Below are 15892 nucleotides of genomic sequence, written 5' to 3'. Positions count from 1 at the left end.
GGGTGGCAAACAAAAGCACTAAACACACCAGACTTTAAAATACATTAAAACAAAACATCTTTAAGAAAATTGTTTTAAAGCTTTCAAGACATCTTTTAAAAAAAGTTAAAAAGATACTGTTTTTTAAAAAAGGTTTAAACACATATTAAAAAGCAAATTCCAACACAGATGCAGACTGGGATAAGGTTTCAACTTAAAATGCTTGTTGAAAGAGGAAGGTTTTCAATAGGTGCCGAAAAGATAACAGAGATGGCGCCTGTCTAATATTTAAGGGGAGGGAATTCTACAGGGTAGGTGCTGCCACACTAAAGCTCTGCTTCCTATGTTGTGCGGAACGGACCTTCTGATAAGATGGTATCTGCAGGAGGCCCTCACCTGCACAGAGTAGTGATCAACTGGGTATATAAGGGATAAGACGGTCTTTCATGTATCCTGGTCCCAAGCTGTATAGGGCTTTGTACACTAAGACTAGAACCTTCAACTTGACCCAGTAGCGAATAGGCAGCCAGTGCAATTCTTTCAGCAGCGGGGTGACATGTTGGCGATACCCTGCCCCAGTGAGCAGTCTCACTGCCGCATTTTGCACCAGTTGCAGCTTCCGGACCAACCTCAAGGGCAGCCCCACATAGAGCGCATTACAGTAATCCAGCCTGGAGGTTACCACTGCATGGACAACAGTGGTCAGGCTATCCTGGTCCAGAAACAGCTGCAGCTGTCTTACCAGCCGAAGCTGGTAAAAGGCACTCCTAGCCACTGAGGTCACCTGGGCCTCTAGCAACAAAGATGGATCCAGGAGCACCCCCAGACTACGGACCTGCTCTTTCAGAGAGAGTATGACCCCATCCAAAGCAGGCAACTGACCAATTATCCAAACTTGGGAACCACCAACCCACAACACCTCTGTCTTGCTAGGATTCAGAGTCAGTTTATTGGCCCTTATCCAGCCCACCACCGAGTCCAGGCAGCGGTCCAGGGCTTGCACGGCCTCTCCTGATTCAGATGTTACAGAGAGATAGAGCTGGGTATCATCAGCATATTGCTGACACCTCACCCCAAAGCTCCTGTTGACTGCTCCCAAGGGCTTCATATAGACATTAGACAGCATGGGGGGCAAGATGGTACCCTGAGGCACCCCACGGCAGAATTCCCAGGGGGCCAAAAGACAATCACCCAATGCTATTATCTGAAAACGACCTTGGAGATAGGATAGGAACCACTGTAAAACAGTGCCTCCAATAACCATCTCACCAAGTCGGCCCAGAAGGATACCATGTTCAATGGTATCAAAAGCCACTGAGAGATCAAGTAAGAGTAACAGGGTTGCACTCCCCCTGTCCTTCTCCCAATAAAGGTGATCCATCAGGGTGACCAAGGCCGATTCAATCCTACAACCAAGCCTGAACCCAGATTGGAATGGGTCAAGATAATCTGTTTCATCCAAGAATACTTGCAATTGCTGCGCACAACCCTCTCAATCACCTTCGCTAAGAAGGGGGTATTTGCGACTGGTCAGTGATGCAACCAGTCAGTAAATGCGTGTGTGTATGTGCTTTAAACTGATTAGTGTTCTGGAAGAATTTCTTCCAGTTTCTGATGCTATTGGCTGGGCACAGGATTAGAACCTAGTTGAGCGGGATGAATGTCTTCAGCCCTTGTTATAGTGTACTCTTTCAGCACACTCCTTACTCTCAATACCATAGTGCCAATAATGCAGGGCTGTATATTGGCAGATGGGAGATTTAAGTTTTCTGTTGTCAGTTTCATCTCTTACTCTGAATTGGCTTGCCACTGGCGGCAGAGATGAGAAGAGAGTCCGTGTTACCCACTGGCTGTTTGTAGCCTCTATGCACAATTCTGTGCTTAAGGAAGACTTTGCACGTAATGGTCAGAGAGAATGGTCAGCAGCTCAGCACACCAGAGTTTGTGTCTCCACAGTCCACCCATAATTTCTTTTCCATCAGCGAGCATGAAAGAGTAGCATCAGTCCTTAAAGAAAATGAACAAATGGGGTTGTAAAAAAATGAGCAATACTTTGAGTAAAGATTAACATACTGTGCAACACCAACATTAAAACAGTTTGGAAGTAATGTATATTGGACTTCTTTGAAATAAGTTCAGAAAAAGAAGTTATTCATTTGCATCCTAAACCATTGGGAGTCCAAATAGTTTGTATTTGGGTTTGTCTCTGTTAATGTATGCTCTGTTCTTTGTGTAATTTGAACCAAACAGCATGTGATTACAACAATGCTATGTGATTTTTTTCTTTTTCTTTTAAAGTCTGTAAGTCCCGAGGACTCTGAAAAGAAGCGAGCCAACTATCAGGCTTATAGAACTTTCCTTAACCGAGAAGGTCCAAAAGCTCTTGGCTCTAAAGAGATACCACAAGTAAGTCCAGGCGTTTTTCTTACAAAAGGATGTGGGCTTTGTGTCACTAGTGATTGGTGTCTCTGCGATTATGTTGGGCTTCAGCAACTCTGCCCAGAATTTCTCATAAGAATTTCTGTCTGTCTACTGTGGGACCCTTTGCTGTGTTCTAATCACACACTCTTCTCTTGCCCGACAGCTTTGTAAATGATTGTCTGCAGTCACCAGGGTCAGAAACATTCTCTCCCCAAACACACACAGCCTGTGTTTAAAATCTCAGATCTTGTGATCCCTGTGCTTGCACCAACACATGTTGAAATGGATATGGAAGTAAGATGGGAGGTTTAGCTCAATCCAGGAGTGGACGGCTGCAGCTGGTGTCCTTTGTTCTCCTGTACGAAAAATTGTTTTGGACACCTGTATACATTTATTTGTTGTATATGGTATGCTATAAATGCTGGTTTTGGAGATAGGTAAAGTTCTGTATGATCATTAGGTAGCATTAGCAATTCTGATATTCACTGGGAAATCTCAAGAACCACCAAGGTGCCTCTATTTTTTGACCTTCCGGTTCCGGTGGACGACGCAGGGTGAGCTTCTGCTCGCGTCCTTGGCTTTTATTTACCTTATGATTAATTGCTTTTATCCTCACATTCTAAGACGAGTGATTTTGAGACAAACAAATGTTATACTAATCTCACTAGCTTTCAGCCTCACTGACTGGAGAATTTTGCAGTGGCTAAGTGCCAATTTTAGCCAGCGTCCTTGGAAACCCTGGAAACTATCAGTTAGTCTGATAGCTAAGAGACTTGCTGTAATTATCCCTGAATGCTTTTAAGTTAGACAATGGTGCTAACAAGGAAGGAGAGGAAAGCCCTCGAATTCCCTCCTCCCTTAGAGAGCTTGCCTGAAAAGGGAAAGAAAAAGAGGAGACGGGGAGTGTTCCAGTTGGAATCGCCATCATCTTGGCAAGCTAAAAATCCACTCAAAGAGGAAAATAACGAACTTTTTTACAACTATATCACAGCAGCATACTGAAAGGGACAGCTGGCAAGCTGCAACTACCCCTTTGGACTGGTCCCTTCCTCTTAAGGCTTATTCACATAGCTCAAAGAGAGACCTTTTGGAGGTGGATTTGGCCGCCAAAATAGTGCTGGCAGAAAGCCAAAACTTAACTAATCTAGGTTTTTCTGAACTTCCGACTGATAACCCTTCTCAGGAGACTACTGACTTGACGCCTGGATCCCACTTGGAGCAAAACGCCTGTATATCTAAATCTCCGATGGTGGGCTCTATTCTATTAAAGGGACAGCAACAAATTACAAAATATTCTTTAGCTGTCCCCCGTATCCTCCCTGAAAACCATCCTGAAAAGGTTAAAGGGCCTGAGTCACTACTTTCCACAGAATGGTCTATGCCGCTTAAAGGCTTCTCTTATAACTATAAAGATGACTATTTAGCAACAAATTTGGCCGACGAATTAACGATGGTGGAAGGACAATTTTTAACTAAGGAACCTGCAGCAACCAATGGAGCTTCTGATATTATGGACAAGTTAGTTACAATCTTACAACAGGATCCCGTCGCCAACCCACAACATGAGGGCACTGCCATTCCAAATTTAACTCAATTACATCAAATTGCTAACTCCACCCAGGCTTTGGAAGTAGATGCACCCCATGATAAATCTGTGGAACAACTGACTCAGGATTTGGAATTATCCTTTAATCATACATCGTCAAACGGAGTTATATCTGATTTATCTTTAAAAGGGTGGTTACATATGCTGTCCTTGGAGTTGGAGTGCCTTAAGGCTTTTATGAAGGAATGTAACTCTTTGCTAACAACGTTAGTCATTGCGAGACGTAATGAACAGCATAGTGCTCCTTCTTCCTCTCAGGGGCATTTGGCAAGCTCTGGAGCCCCTATGAATCCTATTCAGAATAAACCTGTCAGTGTTAAAAAGAAACACCCGGCATTCCATCCAAAAAAGTCCAAAAATGTGAAGTCTCAAAAAATAAAACGGAAAAGCAACATGAATTACAAGAGACTTTTTAATTTGTTAGAAAATACATCGCTGACGCGAACATCGAAATTAAGCTCACCCCAAATAAAACATCCTGGAAAAAAGAGCCTGGAGAGGCCTACTCAAGAAGGTCGATCTAATGATTTAATACAATCGGAGAGGAAACCCTTGTCTGAAATCCATATATTGACTTCCGCGCTTGACATACCCCAACAAGATCCTTGGCAAGATGTATTAAGGGAGGCGCGTATAAAACATCAAACAACTTCTCCATCTTCACACCCTCGATGGAAACTTATATTGATAAGAAATAAACTAGTTTTCGGAAATTATCCCAAACCGTGGGGCTTTGTAAGCCCTTCTGCTAGGAAACGACATCTGACCGGCATCCTGAATAAGATGCTGATATCTCCTGTAAATAGGAATATATGTTGCAATGACATCAGTCAAGTAGATTACTTATACTATTCTAACACTAGAGCCAGAGCGGTGGTTACCTTTTCCTCCTATGAGCTAACTAACCAAATATGGCTTAATAAAGATTCATTGATAAAGCTGGGTATAACTACTCTTCACTTTTTTGAAAATGTAGCACCGCCTTTGGACCTAAGAAGGTATCTGGTTAAAATTCCAATACATCCAGTCCCACAAGCGCAATTTGACTTGAGTCCGTTGATTGTTCTAGATGACCAAGTTAATCAAGAGGAGAGAGAATCTTCATGCAAGCTTTTGGATTCACACATACTGTGAACCATCAAAGGAGGTTACTCAGCCCTCACAAATTAAGTGGACGATCAAAAATTCCTGAAGGATTGTTTACTCCAAAGATTAATTTGGACCAGATGGCCTTGCAAAGGGAGTCTGTAGATTTAGATATTGATATTGGCAATCCATCTACTTTGATTGACAAACATTCATCGTTAAACAAGTTTTCCCGACAGGAGGACCAGTCTGATGATCATCTGGAGGAGGAAGAACAATCGTTATTGCAGTCGTTTGGTTTACTGCCAGAATCTGAACGGGACAAAATTCTAGACAGATTTGTACAGCTTTCATTACGTCTTTCAGTAATTAATGAACAATCTAAGTCGTCTCTGCCCTCCAATCCAGATGAGATAACGGAAGGAAATGACGAACCTAAGTTACTCTTAGTACCAGGAGCCAAGATAAATCAAAGACAAAACCTTTCCTCTAGGTTTCCTGCTGCTCCCAGTTTGAGTTTTCCAACTGTGCCAAAATCCAGTCAGGATAAAATTGGTTGCACCCCCTCGACTGAATCAAAGGATCTACGTGGGTCAGAATGACAACTTAAGTTTCTCTCATGGAACATCAAGGGTTGGGCTAATAAAGACAGTAAGGATGATTTATTTCCTTTTTTACAACAATTCACGATCGTTTGTCTTCAAGAGACTTGGGTAACTTCTGAATCCTCTATAGCTCTACCTGGTTTCCAGGCTTATCCAGCACCAGTGACTAAACAAAATAGCAACGGCAGAGCTAGTGGTGGACTTTGCATCCTCATTTCTGATGATTTGCCAGCAGTGATTCATTTCTTATCGTTTCCATGTGAACACTTTGCCCAAGGTTTGAGGATTGTTAGTGAACTGACGGTCCACTTATTATTATAAATGTTTACTTTCCTCCTCATAAAGCTAGGATTTTAACCTTAAATAATATTTGGGACCAATTATCTGAATTTCTTGCTTGTGTGGAATGCCAATATCCTGAACATGGAATGATCATCTGTGGGGATTTTAACGCTCGGATGGGCTCTGGTAGCATGAATGAATTCTTATTAAATCATGGCCCAGTCACTTCATACCCTTTAGAAGTTAGGACTTCCCGAGACAGAACGTCAAACAAGCAAGGGTTGAGGTTAATGGAATTAATCTCTGCCCATCAGCTTATATGTTTACATGGCTCTCAGATAGATAAATCTAACGGTGCTTTCACTTATTTTTCCGGCCGGGGAGCCAGCGTAGTAGATTATATGCTGGTGTCTGGTACATTACTCACGAGGGTGGATGGGTTTTTTGTATTGGATAGAATTGAAAGCGACCATTTTCCCCTGTTAATGATTTTAAATCTTTTGCATCCGCTGATCTTACCGATACTACCAATTTTGGACGATCTTCAGATTGCAGACTGCAGAGTACGCTGGTCTATAAATTTACATTCCCTTATTTGTCAATTTCTTGAGTCATCTACCATTTCCGAAGTTAGGCAGGCAGTTTTGGAATCGAAAATAGATGTTGTCATAGCTTATGAACAAATTATATCTATACTTAAACCAATGCTAATTAAGAAAAATCGCCCCGGCACAACACAGCCCAGGGGCAAAAGCTGGTTTGATCAAGAGTGTAAAATAGCTAAGCGCCAATTAATTAAATTCACTCGCAATTTAATACGGGATCCTACCTCCTTTAAACATCACCAACTTAGCAAGCTGCGCTCTTCATACAAATCATTAATTAGGCATAAAAAAGAAATGTACGCTAGTTTACAGTGGCAGCGACTTAATCAAGCTTGGCTGGATGGCAATGATCGCCTTTTCTGGGAGCTGGTTGCTGCCGGATCTGGTGTCTACAGACATTTTGCATCTAATAATATTACCCCTTTAAAGTGGAAGGAACATTTTGGTAAGCTATATGCTGCCCCAGTCAAACTTAGTTTGAACTCTTTATAGAATTCCCAGATTGGTGGGTACCCATCCTGGCTAAACTTTTTACAAAGATCAACAACACAGGTATAATGCCAGATGGATGGAAACAGAGCATAGTCATACCTATTCACAAAAAGGGTAAGAAAGAGGATCCGAACAACTTTCGTGCTATTAGTTTACTAGATATAGGGGCAAAGTTATATAGTAAGTTCCTTCTACAAAAATTGGAAGAATGGGTAGTGGAAAACCAGATTATCGCTCCGGAACAGGTGGGGTTCCGCAAAGGACAGAGCACATTAGATCATTGTGCCACTCTTTATTTCCTTGCAAGACAATCGGTGGCTGGCCCTACAAAACACCTATACGCCGCTTTTGTTGATCTTGCGGCGGCGTTTGACTCTGTTGATAGAGATCGTTTGTGGGCCAAGCTGTTGGGTACTAATATCAACAAACGTCTTCTATACCTAATTAAAGAATTATATTCTAATAATACCCTTAAAATTAGAGTGGGTAACAACCTGACTGACCCAATAGCAGTGGGGAAAGGTGTTAGACAAGGCTGCCTGCTGGCGCCTACTCTATTTAATCTATATCTGAATGATATAGTACATGAAATGGAGGGTTTAAAATTTTTTCCACCCTCTGCAGGTAATAGAAAGATCACCACTCTTTTATATGCAGATGATATGATCCTCCTTTCTCTTACTCCTATAGGTTTGAGAAGGCTATTGTCAAAGTTAGACTGCTATTGTAACAATGAAGGCCTGCAAATCAATTATAGGAAAACAAAAATAATGGTTTTCGGCAAGAGATATCAAAAGCATAAATGGTCTATTGGGAACCATCCAATAGACCAATGCAGATCATTTAAGTATCTTGGAATTAACTTTCAAGACACCTTAGCTTGGAAAACTCATTTGTCGGCCATTAAATTGTCGGCCGCTAAAGCGATAGGTTCCTTACTAAAATTTTATAGGACGGAAGGGGGGCATATGGTGGCCCCAGCTCTAAAAAATTTTCAAAATAAGATTTTGCCCCAGATTACATATGGGGCGCCAATTTGGGGTTGGTCAGTACCTTTCTTTTCTGTGTTAGATGCTATCCAAAATAATTTCATTAGACGTCTTTTAAATCTTCCGCCGGGTACCCCATCTGCGTTTTTGAGAGCCGAAACTGGTTTACTCCCAGTTAGCGCTTATATACATAAATGTTTATTACGCTACTGGGCTATCTTAGCAAACTTGTCTTTAAGGATATTGGTGAGATCTTGTTTTGATGTGGCAGTAGTAAGTAACTACTGGTCCTCCAAATTTCGGTTGATCCTTTCACAATATCATATTCCCATGCATACAATTTCTGAGCTTTATAGGTATAATATACATGACCATATAATGAATCATTGTGTGTGGCTGGATGGCTTGTCAATTTTAAACTCGAAGTTTTCTAGATGGTACCGTTCATTTAAATTTGATCATAAACTGGCAAATTATTTAACTTATCAATTCCCGGTAAAATTAAGATATCCATTTACTGCGTTGAGATTTCAAACTATGACAACTGCATGGTTAGCAGGACGTTATCAACATACCTCATATGAACAACGCTTATGTATATGTCAAACTGGGAATGTGGAAGATCTATCTCATTATTTATTTGATTGCCCGATCTACTTCCATCCTAGAGCTGTGTTCCTTAATATCTTAATGAATCGCCAAGGGCCTGGCTTGGATGATCATTTTATTCCATTTCTTTTAGGAGATAATGATTATAGGATTTCTTATTGTGTGGCTAGATTTGCCTTCGCTGCTCAAAACCTGAGGGCTAAATACATAACTACAATGGATTTACAGGCTGCTTAAGGCTTATTGGTTTTAATGTCCTATTTGGGTTTTATTTTCCATTGCAAATTTTAATTGTGTTGTTATTGCTCCGTTGATGTTTTAACTTTGTATGCACGTTGCGATGGCCTAAGGCCTGCAATAAAGTGATGATGAAGATGCCTCTATCATTATCTGAATTTCGATAGTGTACCATCAAGACAAATTTATGAGAATCAGCTGGATGAAGTCTGAAAAGTCAGTTTTAAATAGAAAGGAACATATTTTATTCATGTATAGAACTTGGTATCAATCCAGACATGCACGTGGAAATCTTGCGCCTGTAAGAATCTGAACATCACATGAGTTAAAATGTTGGTGTCCCTTGTGATTGTGGAGAACATCCTGCAAAAATGATAATTCTGTATGTGCTAAGTAAAACACATTGACCCAGTTTAGAAGTAATGTTCTAGTTCAACAAACAATGGTTTGTTGGAGAAGGAATCAACAATGAGTATTAGAGTTCCCTTCTTCCCTCATGTGCCCAGTTTCAGAGCAGACTTTCGTGGTTTATTATGCCAGAGTTTCCCATGATGCCCAATCTGGGAAATGTCCTTATAAATCAGGATTGTAAGCTATGGTTTGGAACCATGGTTTGTTGGCAGTGTTAACCAGTTTTACCTAGGACACAGAAAGCTGAACACTAGGTTCTGGTAAAGTGAACATACAAAGGAGAAAAGACAGGTATGGCCAAGTTTCTGGATACAGAAATCTGAACTAGGCTATACCTCCCTTTTCTCCTCTGTGTTCACTTCTCAGCATTGGTACGATGGGTCATGCAAGCCACGGTTTTCTCATAACACTAAGGCTACAGTCATGGTTTAAAATGGGTTTGTAAACCATAGTTATGAGGGAATCTGCTTTGCATTAATGTTGGTGCACTTTGGTGCAGTTGTAACATGAAATTAACACCAGGAAGAGATTGGGGAGGGAACATGTGTTGACAAAGCTATCCTCAGATTTGCAAACCGGTTTGCAAGCCAGCATTATGTCTATACTGCACCAAAGATCTGTTTTCACTTGATACACGCAATATATGATTAATAAAAAATTGGATTTTTCAAGCGATATTCCATTCTTCCTCATCACGTTGGAATTTAGCTGTTAGAGGTTTCACTTACATTGCCACAAACTTAATACTTCCTGCTGCACCGATTTGTTCCTTAGGGTGGTGAAAATTGCTTGGAAAGTCTGACGTTTGTGATCACAGGTGTTTTGGAATCTATTGAACGCGATGAGGCCAAATCTCTAATTGAGCGCTATGGGGGGAAAGTCACTGGTAACGTCAGCAAGAAGACGAACTATCTCATTAAGGGTCGTGACTGTGGCGCGTCTAAGTGTGAAAAGGTAAATATTGCATTGCTGTTGTGGAACCCTTGCTTAGTGATCTCTTGCCACTCTGTACTGGATAGTCTCCTCTTCTCCTGCCAATCCCACATAGAGCATTTTTCATTTTGGGCAGTCTGTCAGCCTTTCTGTACACCTGGCAATGTCGCTGCTGCTCTCCTGCCATGTGGTAAGGGGACGTAAGAAGAGCCTGTTGGATCAGACCAATGGCCCATCTAGTCCAGCATCCTGTTCTCACAGTGGCTACCAGAAGCCCCCAAGCAGGACCTCAGAGCAAGTTTCCAGAAAACTGGTATTTGGAAACACTGCCATTGTGACTAGCAGCCTTTGATACTGTTACACTCCATGAATTTGTCTAATCCTCTTTAAGAGCTGTCCAAGAACCACAATGTCAATCTTAAGGACAGAATTGCTTTCATCTCTTCCAATAGTCTGTTCCCAGCAGTGTCCAGCAATACTTTTGGAAACTTGTAATCGATGCCTGATGGTGTTGGCTATCCTAGTTTGTCTCCAGTGTCTGGTATTCTGAAGGGTACTGTCTCTCAGTCTCAGAGTTCCATTTAACAATATTGGGTAATGTGAATTTGTTTAATCCTTTAAAAAGCATGGGCATTGCTGGAACTCTGTCTTCTCTAACTTATTGCCCTCCAGATGTTTTGGACCACAGTTGCCATCATCTGTGACCATTGACTGTGCTGGCTAGGGCTTATGGGAGTCCAAAAAACGTCTGGAGAGATTTATTTATTTATTGTATTTGTATACTGCCCCATAGCCGAAGCTCTCTGGGCGGTTTACAGCAACTGAAAACATCAGAAAGATGTTTTTAATCTCAGCAATATGTGGCCACTTTTTTGTGGTAGGCAGTTTTTTTTCTTCTGGGGCCAAAGGTTGCTTGTTGTTGTTAAGATGGGGAAGTTATTAGTAGAAACCTCTTTGATTTCCGGTATATTTTATTTGCTTAACTGGATATACTGTACATCTATTGCATTTGAACACATTAGCTGTGTGTAATTATGCTACTTTTTGACACTGAGTACTGTGTAAATGTGACTTAACTGCAGACTTTTATTTCTCTTATAGGCATCAGCTTTAGGGACAAAAATTATTGATGAAGATGGTTTATTTGACCTGATTCGGAGTATGCCAGGCAAGAAGTCAAAGTATGAAGTGGCAGCTGAAGCAGAGGTTTGTACAAATCAGTTTCCAACTTGGAGGAATTGTATGCTAACCCTATGTAAATTGCATTCTTTCTGTAGGTGATAGCTAGTCTGGAAGATTCTTTAAACTCCCAATTTAGAAAACATCTGTTTTTGAATGGCAGATGGAGCAGTCCTTCTGAATAACCACAGGGCCAAGGAATGCTTGATGCAAAGAGATTCACGGTCAAATCTTCTGGCAATGTGTTGTTGCCAGGCCTTTGGAGGGACTATGGGGAGAGGAGGAAAAAGTTGTGAATTTGATAGCAGCATTTTTTACCAGGGAAGGGGGTGCCTAATCCTTTTTTCACAGGCCACTTTTAAAAGAAAAACTGTTCCTCCAAGCAGCTTTCCCATCTGGAAGATGGAAAATATAGGAACACATTCCTTTCAAAGCAAAGAAAACACACATACACAAAACCTCCAAGTAGATGAATAAAGAGCCTCACCAGCCCTGAAGAACCTCCTAGTTTTCTGCACTGACACCGAGTTAATGTTACTAGTGTGGATAGTGATTAATTAAAAAAAAAAGGTATCATCTGAAAGAATGTGTTCTGTTGTAATTAGGGATGGATGAAATAGGTGATCTAGTCTGTGTCCCTTGCACATGAGTGGACTGGCAAGTCTATTCCATCCCAAATTTGTGTAGCTTTTTTTGGAAAAATCCTAAAAAAAAAAAAAGTACACTTTTGAAATACTTCAGTTGAGTTATAGAAGTACAGGGTGGATCAAGGGTGTCCCTGGTTGTTGCTTTTAAACTGTTTTTAGCTGCTTGCTGCAGCTAGACATCACAGCGCTTGCCACACTTGTTCAAAACCTTCATTAAAAAGCCCCTGGAAACCATACCACATTATGATGTGCCACCCATTCCTGGGGTCCCTATGGGGGCAGCAAACTTTTTTTTTCTGTAGGGTGTCTCTGCTAGCCTAAAGGGACATAATAAACCATAATTAAAGTTAACTGTGGTTTAGAGTTCAGACCTAACAATAAAATGCTTCATTGAAAACAGGAGAGAAAGCGTCCAATTGCCAATTCACAGCCACGCTGGAGGAGAGAACATGCGAGCCCAAGGGTCATTAATGCATGGTTTACTGTGCTTAAACTACAAGGCCAGCGAGAGAGCATGTCACTCAAGTCTTGATGTCATGCTAGATTTCTGAGATACGTACTTTCTGAACAGATCCTTGTGTCAGTGAAGGGACCCAATCAAATAATGTTTGCTCTAAGCATCTTAATTAAAGATTAAAGGTTCCTACTGGGAGGATGGGCGGAATATAAATCTAATAAATAAATAAATATTAGATTAAATATGTATTACAGGAGTATTTTTTCAAGCTTTAGGGAACCCTTTTTACATTGATTTGAGGAACTCCAGTGCACATGACCTTAGAACCTCTGCATGTTATGGAGGACAGGATGCTTGTGAAGGCTGTTGGTTCTTGCTGTTGTCCTATATGAATTGAATATACGTGTATTGGAATCCATCTGTGCTTTGTAGATGGAAATGGGAGGGGGAACTGTTTTTAAAGAACTTTATCTGCCATTCCCGATCTTTTTGGGGACCTCTAGTGAGTTTCCAAGGCATCCCAGCATTCCTAGGAACACCATTTGAAAGAGCTGAGGCCTTCTAATTCTTGCACGTCTCTTCCCTTTTATTCTGAAGGCGAAGAAAACAAAATCCACGTGGGAGAAAACCCCACCAAAAGCTGAAGCGGAAAAAAGGAAAATGAGCCCACTAAAGAGAGAGAGTGAACCCAAGAAGAAAAAATCCACTCCTGAGAAAGGTGAGACCTTCAGATCCATCAAGACAGAGACAACAGAAACAAGGAGAGGTCTGGACTTTGATCAGAGAGGCGCGGAGAAAAAGCAGGTTCCAAAGGATGCCGGGAGCCCAGTTCAAGAAACCAGTAAAGGCGGAGCAGAGGTATTATTATGGGTTGACAAATACAAGCCCACATCCCTCAAAACAATCATTGGGCAACAAGGCGACCAGAGCTGCGCCAATAAACTCCTACGTTGGCTTCGAAACTGGCACAGGAATACTTCGCAGGACAAGCATGGTAATTGTGCAATAAATTATTTTTCTGGCACTCAACAACTTTTTCCAGTGTTTTGATGATGTATATTTTATTTGCATGAAATGAAATGGATTGCCTTCAAGTCGATCCTGACTTATGGTGACCCTATGAATAGGGTGTTCATAGTAAACGGTATTCAGAGGGGGTTTACCATTGCCTCCCTCTGAGGCTAGTCCTCCCCAGCTGGCTAGGGCCTGCTCAGCTTGCCACAGCTGCACAAGCCAGCCCCTTCCTTGTCTGCAACGGCCAGCTGGAGGGCAACTGGGCTCCTTGGGGCTATGCAGCTTGCCCACGGCTGCACAGGTGGCAGGGCACGTAACCCCTCAGCCACTCAGTGTGGGGGGGGGTGATCTTTTGCTGGCCCTTGACACCCAAGAGACACGAGCGGGGATTTGAACTCACAGACTCTGGACTAGTACCTCTTAATGCCAAACTGTGGCCCAATTCAGAGTTAGCAATGAGACCTGGTTTTATTTTAATCCTTTAATTTTCTGAAACTGGCTGCTGCAGTGTAAGCATACAAGCGAGTCAGAATTTTTCTTCCTGAACAGACCTTGTCATGTCTCCCCTTCTCTTCCCAAAGAGTCCATGGCTGCCTCCCCCACCACTCTCTTACTGCCCCAACCAGGGTTTAAGAACACAAGAAGAGCCCTGCTGGATCAGGGCAAAGGCCTGTTGAGTTCAGCACCCTGTTCTTATAGTGGCCAACCAGATGCCAGCGGGAAGCCTGCAAGGAGGCCCTGGGCGCAACAGCAGTCTTCCCACTTGTGCTTGCCAGCAACTGGTACCCAGAGGCATAATGCCTCTGATACTGGATGTAATATAACCGTCATGACTGTTAGTCATTGATAGGTATGAATTTGTGTAATCCTCTTTCTAAAGCCATCCAAGTGTAGTTCAGTGAACCACGTTTAGTTGCAGCCAAGGAAAGTGGTTTACAAACAGGATTTTCAGGCTCGGTTGCTAGCTGAGCTGGATATCTCCCCTCCTGCCATGCAGCATTTAATCTGATTTAAGGAACACAAACCATGTTTCACCAGTCCTTGAAACAAGCCGCAATTGAAGCAACTGAGATCTAAAATGAGATTTAATTCATATTAGGTTTCTGCGGGTTTTTTAGGCTCAGTTAAAAAAACACCAAAAAGCTGAAATGGTGGAGTGTGTGTGTGCATGCTTAGATTAGCTTATTCAATTATACAGCCACAAGAGTGGCTGTATACTATAGTCAGTGGGGATTTTTCACATTCCGCAATGTTAAATTGAAAATACCCCCATACCATTCTGATGCTTCCCATAAGCTCATTTCAAAACAAAACCTTATAAAACTTATAGTCCTGAACTCATAAACGTGTGCTTAACAACCCTCTCAATTTTCATGGTGATACACAAAACAGTCAGAGAGAATTGAGAGTTCAAAGTCTAAAGAGAGAGAAAAGAACCCAGACCCCTTTTGAACTTTTTTCTCTGAGTTTTCATAATCTGTTGAAATTCATTAAAAATCAGCCATTTTTGACAGAGGACCTGTAATCCTGTTACTGACCTTGTCCCATACTCTGACCTTCATCTTCTGCAGTTCAAAAATTTAAAAAATGTCTGGATGATTTTTAATTAATGTAACAAATTTTGCATTGAACTGAATGATAATGTCGGGCATGCTCAGTAAGAATCAACTGTCAGTGTTCTAAAAGCCAGACTCACAGCTGCTTGGCTTGCCTAATCGGGGCCACATGCACACCAGACTTTGATTTCACGTGAGACAGTCATGGCTTCCCTCAGAGAATCCTGGGAAGTGTAGTTTGTGAAGGGTGCTGAGAGGAGACTGCTATTCTCCTGATTGAAGGTCTGTGAGGGGAACAGGGCATTTCCTAGCAACTCTCAGCACCCTTCACTAACTCCACTTCCCAGGATTCTTTCAGAGAAGCCATGACTATCCAAAGTGAAATAAAGGCCTAGTGTGGATGTGGCCAGGGACAGCTTTGGTTTAAATTTGGGTGGGAGGCTACATGTGGCTGCTGTAGAATAAAAAAATGGGGGAAAGCCTGAAAAAGAATGATACTGTTCAGAATGTTTTCCTTTGGAAAGGAAAGGGGCTTCTCCTCTGCCTAGTGCCCACCCACCCAATCTCCTCTCCCACCGCTACCTCAGGTCAGTGTTGGACTACGACCTGGGAGACCAGGGTTCGAATCCCCACACAGCCATGAAGCTCACTGGGTGACCTTGGGCCAGTCACTGACTCTCAGCCTCAGAGAAAGGCAATGGTAAAACCACCTCTGAATACCATTCACCATGAAAATCCTGTTCATAGGGTCGCCATAAGTTGGGATCGATTTGAAGGCAGTCCA

At 41.9% G+C, this 15892-nt stretch overlaps 1 protein-coding gene across 3 annotated transcripts in view; it reads left to right on the top strand.

Moving 5' to 3' along the window:
• RFC1 (replication factor C subunit 1) overlaps nucleotides 1–15892 on the top strand; it is an 81233-nt gene that overhangs the window by 44273 nt on the left and 21068 nt on the right. For all 3 annotated transcript variants that reach the window (XM_061582979.1, XM_061582980.1, XM_061582978.1), the window contains 4 exons: nucleotides 2278–2385; nucleotides 10097–10276; nucleotides 11357–11461; nucleotides 13136–13532. In XM_061582979.1, coding sequence (XP_061438963.1) covers nucleotides 2278–2385; nucleotides 10097–10276; nucleotides 11357–11461; nucleotides 13136–13532 — 790 coding nt within the window. The remainder of the gene's footprint in view (nucleotides 1–2277; nucleotides 2386–10096; nucleotides 10277–11356; nucleotides 11462–13135; nucleotides 13533–15892) is intronic.

Source organism: Rhineura floridana, chromosome 9 (genome assembly GCF_030035675.1).
Source record: "Rhineura floridana isolate rRhiFlo1 chromosome 9, rRhiFlo1.hap2, whole genome shotgun sequence".
NCBI lineage: Eukaryota > Metazoa > Chordata > Lepidosauria > Squamata > Rhineuridae > Rhineura > Rhineura floridana.
The sequence above is the reverse complement of the archived record's forward strand: the minus strand, read 5'-3'. Positions and strand labels throughout refer to the sequence as shown.